A 7405-nucleotide genomic window follows, 5' to 3' on the forward strand; every position below is an offset into this window, starting at 1 on the left:
CTGCTTTCCCCTGTCCTGCCCAGCTGCCTCTCTCCCCACAGCTCCCGACAGCCCTGGCTGTCGGGATCCTTTCCTGTTTTCCGCCGGCTCTCGGGGGACCCGCGTGCATGACATCACCCCACCCCCTCCCATAAATCCAGCCCCGCGCAGCGCGTCCCTGTGACCCGCTCCTGACAGGGATGAAATCCAGATGTTCCTGTGCGGCGTGCAGCTGGGCCCTTGCCTTTTTTGGTGAAAAACGTGAGGCGCCTGAGCCCAGCTGGAAGAGGAGCCCGGGGGCCCTCTCGCCAGGAAGCCTGCTGCGGTTAAGCCCTGGGAACGGCGCAGGCTGCAGCACGTGGGCCGAGCCACGAACGAACGGCTGCGCTGGAGCCGGCGGCTGTTAGGCCTCCAGCAAAGAGTCAGCAGCGCCGGGGACCCAGAGCCCGGCTCGGGTCACGGAGCAGCAGGAGCACGGAGGTCCCAATGGAGCACAATGCTCTCACTGCCCCAGCGAAGCTGCTCGGAGCCAGAGCCAAGGGTACGCGTCCTTAATGCCGCGCAGCCCCTGGCTTCCTCTGTCTGGAGAGCGGCGTCGCCGTGCCGTGGGGCCAGAGGTGGGGACCCCACGGCCCAGAGGGAGCCGCGATGGGGAGATGTCACCTCCAACGTCATGAGAGTCACCGAGAGCTGACAAAGCCGCCGGCTGCTGCTGGGGACCTGCAACACTGCGCAGTCCGGCGGATGCAAGCTGGCCCATCCCCTTCGCCCAGCCAGAGCGACCACATTCGTCCCAACCATCATCCCCCCCTGGCCCAGAGAAACCCCTTGGAGCACGGTGTCCCAAAGAGGTTTATTACACAAAGCCGTACAGAGACAGACACGAGGAGGCTGGGCTCAGGGCGCTTCTCTGGGAAGCGCCTCGGGGCAGAACGCAAAGCACCCACCGCCTCCGACGTGCCTGCATCAAAGCTGGCACCCGAGGGGCTCCGCCAGGCCCTGGCTGCCCGCGGAGGAGCAAGTTGCATGCATAACACTGTGCAGCGCCCATGGGCCGCAGCTGCAGGACAGAAGCGCGCGGGGAGCGTGCGAGGGAGGCGCATGCGGGGAAGCGTCCAGCTGCCTGGGAGGGGCTGCAACAGGGCTTGGCGTGAGTGCTTCGGGGACCACCAGAGCAGGGTGCGGGGCGGGCGTGACAGCGGGGGGGAGCTCTCAGACCCTGGTTTCCCCCTCCCCAGTCCCCGAGGGTACAGAGAAGAGAACCATAGGGCTGGAAGGAACCTGCAGGAGAGAGCACAGGGGACCGGATCCTTCACCTCCCACCCAGGCAGCTGGGGCTGCAGCCTCCGCTGTTACTACTGTGAACGCAGCTCCTGGCGCTGTCCTTACCGGCATGCTCCCTGCGGCACTCGCGCACAGGCCGCGTCCGCACAACAGTTGCGTGCCTTTTGCAAGCACGCGGCACATCAAGTATGTTGCCAACAGCTCGGCCAGACCAGAGCAGGCTGCACCGTGGGAGCAGGCGTGACCCCGGGAGCTGGGGGAGCTCACAAACAGGGTGCAGCCCTTGCCCAGAAACGCTGCCAGGAGCCGGGGCTGCATCCGCTAACGCAGGCGTACGCCGCATGGGAAGGAGGGATGAGGGTGGGGAGAACCCAGGGGGGGTGGGAGAGCTGACCCAATGCAAAGTCCCTCGCAGCAGGACTCTGGCAGCCAGCACCTGCGAGTGGCCAGGGGAGGCAAAAGGCTGCGTTAGCATCGCACACCAGGAAGGGGCTGAAGCCCAGGGAGACCCAGCCATATGCAGGTGGAGCCTGCTGGGTGCTGGGCAAAGCAAGGGAAGGAGGAAAAAGCCAGCAGCATGCAGCAAGGAAGGAGGCCGTGCCGCCAGCGTGCAGAGCCCAGGCCCGCCCTGCCCGGCTCCCGCGCTCAGGTGGGGCTCGTGGCCCAGCCAGCGCCTGAGCGATAGCAAGCGAAAGAAAAGGTTAATAACGATGGGTACAGAAGCTCCTTATTTTTTGCTTAGATCCAGCCTTGGCAGCGGGGAGCAGCCATGAGGGGTCGACCTCCACCCCCCCAGGCAGCCCAACACGCGATGGGGGGCAGCTGGAGCCCCGGGGCCGGCTGGCGGGGCTCAGAGGTCGCTGCTGCAGTCGCGGCACAGGATCTCATCTTTGTCAGGGATGAAGCCCTTGCCGACCAGCGAGGTGTTGCAGCGCGCGCAGTTGAAGCAGTTGTGGTGCCAGTGGCGCGTCTCAAAGGAGACGTATTTGCCACCGCCGAAGCCTGCGGGGGAGCGGAGAGAGACAGAGCGCGGGTGAACGGGGCACGTGGCCACTCTGCAAGACCCCGAGCGCCGCGTGCTCGCCCCTCCCCACCTCCCCGCTCACCTGTGATGGGCTTGGAGCAGGCGCTGCACTTCTTGGCATAGAGGCTGCCGAAGCAGTGGATGCAGTAGGGGTTGTCGTCCTGGGAGGTGAACTGCTGCCCAGCCAGGGGCGTCTTGCAGCCGGTGCAGACGAAGCACTCCTTGTGCCAGGGCTCGTCCCGGTAGGTCACGCCGCCCTTGGTCAGAGACTGGCAGGGAGGAGAGAGCGCCCCTTACCCTGAGGCCTTTGCATGCCCTGCCCTGCCAGGAGCAGCAAGCAGACGGCAGTCTGGAGCCCCCTTCCACCACAGCAACATGGGGGCTGTGAGGAGGACATGGACAGCCTGCCAGCCCCCCAGAGAGATGCAAGGGCCCCCACTGAGCCAGCCCAGTGGCCTGCGTGTATGAGGACCCTTCACTCTGCCTCTTCCCCAGAAGGAGACTCCAGATCTGGTACGGACTCGCCTCCAGCGGGAGCCAGACGGTGCTCGAGAGAGCAAGATGCACTGGCACAAAACACGGAGGGAAGGGTGACCCACGTCCTGTCCCTGGAAGCACCGGGCGCAGGCTGAGCTGAGCTCCCACCTCTGCCCGAGTCTGGCACCGGAGCAGCGTGCAGGCCGTACCTTTTTGCAGCGAGTGCAGCGCGGAGCAAACTTGGTCTCGTAGCACGGGACGCAGTAGTAGTCCTTCTTGTCGGGGATGAAGGACCGTGATCCGATGGGCTGCTGGCAGCTGCTGCAGATGAAGCAGTGCTCATGCCAGGTCTGCCCGTTGTACTCCAGCTTACGGGACCCTGTGGGGGGAAAGGGCTGGGCTGAGCAGGCCGCGCAGACGGCACAGCTCCACGCGCCTCTCCCCACCCCAGCACCCTCCTGCCGACCCGCTGCGTAGGGGGTGAGTATAGATGATGGCTTGCACAGGCAGGGCTCGGACGAGATGTGACCTCTGGAGATCCCAGCCAGCTCCACCCTCTAGGATCTGAGGAAGCTGGTTCCCCGGTGCAGGCTTCATCCCAATGGGATGCCTGGGAAAGCCTGTGCGGAGATGCAGCCCCCCAGGATACCCATGCAGCCGGGAGAGCTCTCCAGAGGGCTGGGGATCCCTCACCCCGCACCCAAGCAGGCAGGCAAAGCCAGGCAGCACCCCCAACCCCACTTGCAAGCTCCCAGGGATCTCCTGCTCTCAGCATCAACCCAACTGCAGCCCAGACCAAGGTCCACCCCATCATCCTTTCCCCCGAAGCGGGGAATGCTGCCAACATCCTAGCTCCGAGCTCTCGGTGCGATGCTGCCTGCTCCGCCGTTCGAGCGTGCCCCGGGGAGGGGGCAGCAGGCTCTCGAACAGCCCTCAGAGGGGCCCAATATAGAGACCCGGCCAGCCCCACGGCCCTACCTGGCATGACGGTCTTCTCGCAGGCGATGCACTTGGAGGAGAACTCGCTGCAGTAGCAGTCGTTGCACAGCAGCTCCTCGTCCTGGCAGGTGAAGGGCTCGTCGGCCAGGGAGCGGTCGCAGCGGAAGCAGCGGAAGCAGTGCTCGTGGTAGTGCCGGTCCTCGTAGTACAGCTCCTGCGGGGACAGCAGGCGGGAGCGCGTCACCCACGTCCGGGGCCTGGGGAGGGGAAGCCCCGCGGGGCAGCGCCTGCCCGCACTCACCCGGCAGTCGTGGCCGATGAGCTCCTTGCATTCGTCACAGGTGTTGGCGAAGTGGGCATCGTAGCAGGGGATGCAGTAGGGCCCATTGTCCATCTGGATGTACTTGCGCCCGTACAGCGACTCCTTGCAGTTGTCGCAGTCGAAGCACTCCGTCATGGTGCCGCTGGTGGGACCGCCCTCGCCTGCTGGGAGACACCGGGGTCCAGGGACATGAGCTCGCCTGCCACGCACTGGGCACCCCTTCCCTCCCCTGCAACCCCGCGGGCAGGATCCAGCTCTCCGCAGGGCAGAACAATCGCCCGCTCCCGTGCCGCAGTTCCCGTGTCGTCCCCGGGCTGCCCTCCCACGGGACCAAGCCTCCCGGAGCAGGCGGCTGGGACTCGCCTCGCAGCACGCTCGCCGGGGCTATTCACAGGCCAGCTGCTGCCGCGCCTGCTGCACGAGGAGATAGCGCTGCTGGTGAATGAGGCTACTGTTCCCCCAGGGCTAAGTGACAGATAGGGAACAAAGTCCCTTTTCAGACCCACACGTTAACCAGCTGCTGCCCTGCCCCACCGCCCTCCCTCCCACCCGGGGCACGTGGCCGGCGGGGGTGTGGGGACACCTGCACATAGAGCCTCGCTGCCAGCCGTCCCTCGTCCACCGCAAGGGAGCCGTCAAGGTACCTCCAAAGGGCAAAGCCATGGGCACCGTGAGCAAATCGGGCCCTGTCTGCTGCACCCCAGGCCTCTCTGCCAGCTGAGCTCCTGCAATCACTGCAGTACACAGGCTTGCACCTGCACCTGGCCCTGGCCCTGGCTGGAGCGGCTCCCGGCAGCTGCAGAGCATCCTCCCGGCAGCAGGCCAGGCCCTGCGAGGCTGATGCAGAGGAGCGTGCCCCCCAGAGCAACTCGCTGCACAAAAGAGCCCTGCCTCGTGCTCCAGGATCCCACCCAGGACCGAGGGAGAGGCTTCTCCACAACCCACAGGCTACGCAAGCACCCGGACTGCCGGCCACTGCTCCCTTGACAGCGCACGGTGCGTCTCGGACCGGAGGGCAGTCTGCGTTCACCAAATCAGATCTGGAGCCAGCTGCCATCGCAACTGCAACAGCAAGTCCCAGGACCGGAGCCCTTCAAGCCCTAGTGCTGCAGCACCGCGCCGACCCAGCGATGCCGCGAGGAGTCCGGCGAGCGCAGCGCCGTGCTCCCTGCAGGCTGCCCTCACGTGCTGTGAGCAACAGCGAGCCACCGCCTCAAGGAGGGGCCCAACCGGCCGTAGACATGAGGTCCGCTGGCAGAGCACCAGCCACTCCAGCCTACTGCTGCCCCTTGCTGGGGGCACGGGCAGCCCGTGCCGCAGGGCTCAAGGGCCTGGGTGCAAATCCTGCCACCTCCCACATCCCAGCTGGCAGGCCCCATGCCTGTCCCTGCCTTGCATTGCCACGTGGGCACTCCCTGCCTGTTGCTGCTGCTCCGCGGTGCCCAGCACCAGGCTGTCTCCCCGGGGTGGAGCGCAGCTGCCAGGAGAGGCAGCCCCGGGCGCTCACGGGCAGGGGCGGACAGACCGGGCTCGGCTTTCCCACTGCCCTTCCCAGGAGGGGAGCTGCAGATAGCCTGCTGGGGGTGTTTGTGCTAGATAAGCTGCTGGAAGGCAGCTGTTTGCTCCCTTTGTTCTGGGCTCGCACACAAAGCAGGGCAGAGGTGCTAAGCCGGCAGGCAGGGCCAAGGCAAACACAGGTCTCTCTGAGAGATCGGGGCACAAAAACACGAGGCAAAGCAGCTCAGTCTGAGCAAGAAACTGCAGCTGGGAGCACCTCCGCGAGAAAAGCTGCACCTTTCCTGTGCGTCTGAGCGCGGTGGCTCGGGCATTACCTAGCCCGGGATGGCGAGGGGCCGTGCAGGCGTCTGCTGAGCAGGCTGGCTACGCAGGGCACGGGGCCACTGAACCCTGGTCCGGATGGACCCATGGGATAGAGCAGGCACAGGCCCACGTCCCCGCGTCTTGAGGTGCTGTCATCGGGTTTAGCCCCGTCGCCGCGCCCGAGTCACAGGGTCCGCCAGCGCCCCGCTTTGGGAACGAGAGCCCCTCGCAAGCCCTGCTCGAGCACGTCGGCCCACGAGCCCCGCAGCAGCGAAGCCACTGCTCCTGCAGACACCCGCGACCGCGACGGGGAGCAGACGCGGACCTCCCAGGCTCGGCTGAGCCGCTCGTGCTCCATCCAGCAGGCTGCTCCGGCCGCGGGCCGTGCGGACACCGGTGAAACCCCACACCGCCAGCCGCTGTTTGCTACCACGTCCCCGCCAGCTGCCGGCGCAGCCCCGGGAGGCTATTCCTAGCACAGATTTAATCTCTGCGGGGCGCAGGAGCAGGCCTGCCGCGGCAGCTCACGTTTCAGGCTCCCGCCCGGGGTAGCTCGGCGCGGGGCGCTCGACGTCTCGGCAGACGAGGGGCTCTTCCATGTCCGGACGCGTCTGGCCGGGGCTCCATTCGCCGCCAGAAGCCCGTGCAGGCTGGGCGGGCACGAGGCGGTCCCCGGTCCCCGGGCGCGAGAGCGGCTGCTGCGCGGGCGAGGGGCAGCTCTGTCCCCGCGGGACGCTCCCCCCGCCCAGACAGCTGGCCCGCACTCGGAGACGCTGGTGCGCTCAGCCCAGGGGCCTGCTTCCAGCTCCCTCCGGGCCGCTTTCCTCCCTGCTCGCCCATTCTGCCCCAGCCAGACGCAGCTCCTCCATCGTGCAGGGGGGCTGTGGCGCCGATTTTGTGACCCTGCCCCAACCGGGGGCAGAGGAAGGGCCTGCGCTGCAAAGGGGAGAAGCCAGATCTGCCCCCGGCGTGCTCACAACGCGCCCCAGGGACGCAGCTGGGCCCGCCGGAGGCGCGCAGGCCTCCCAGGGAGAGAGCGGCCGTGCGCGTCTCCGGGAGCCCGGGCTCTGGGAAGCCAGCGTGAGTTCGCGGACCTTTGCCCTCCGGCCCTCGCTTCTCCCTCCGCGGAGAAGCCAGCGGCGTCCCGTGCGAAAGGAAAGCCCCTTCCCCGAGCCCGAGCCCGAGCCCGAGCCCTCTTCTCCAGAAGACGCTGCGGCGCAGGAGGCCGGGTCACGCAGCCTGTTACTGTCGCCGCTCCTCTGCGCACGCGAACGAGACTCTTCTCCACGAAGCCACGCCGGCATCCGCGGCTGCATTTCCCACCCGCGATGGAAACTCTCCTCTCGCGTCCTTCCCCGCCTTGGCGTGCGGCCGCGGGCGGCCAGGCAGCTTGTTACCTGGGCGGAGGAGGAGGCAGGCCGGGCCGGCCCAGGAGCCAAGCGAGAGGGCGATCCCGGGGCTCGCTCTGAGCCCACGGGAGCCGAACGCGAGCGACAGGAGTCAGAATAAAAAGACACCGGCTGGACCCGAAGGCGACGGACAGCACCTGCTTAGGAAAA

At 67.0% G+C, this 7405-nt stretch overlaps 1 protein-coding gene across 4 annotated transcripts in view; it reads right to left on the minus strand.

Annotated features, from left to right (window-relative positions):
* Positions 1-819: 819 nt before the first annotated feature.
* The window catches only part of FHL3 (four and a half LIM domains 3), a 13496-nt gene continuing 6910 nt past the window's right edge, over positions 820-7405 (minus strand). For 2 of the 4 annotated variants that reach the window (XM_019547922.1, XM_019547924.1), the window contains exons 2-6: positions 4005-4186; positions 3743-3917; positions 2974-3143; positions 2370-2556; positions 820-2265 (exon numbers count right to left, since the gene is read on the minus strand). In XM_019547922.1, the coding sequence (XP_019403467.1) occupies positions 2114-2265; positions 2370-2556; positions 2974-3143; positions 3743-3917; positions 4005-4160 (840 nt within the window). In that variant the 5' untranslated portion in view covers positions 4161-4186 and the 3' untranslated portion in view covers positions 820-2113. Of the gene's footprint in view, positions 2266-2369; positions 2557-2973; positions 3144-3742; positions 3918-4004; positions 4190-7405 lie in introns of all 4 variants that reach the window. The other 2 variants (XM_019547921.1, XM_019547923.1) reach the window with 1 other exon arrangement.

The sequence above is a fragment of the Crocodylus porosus genome, unplaced genomic scaffold (genome assembly GCF_001723895.1).
Source record: "Crocodylus porosus isolate Cpor-Errol unplaced genomic scaffold, CroPor_comp1, whole genome shotgun sequence".
Taxonomy (NCBI): domain Eukaryota; kingdom Metazoa; phylum Chordata; order Crocodylia; family Crocodylidae; genus Crocodylus; species Crocodylus porosus.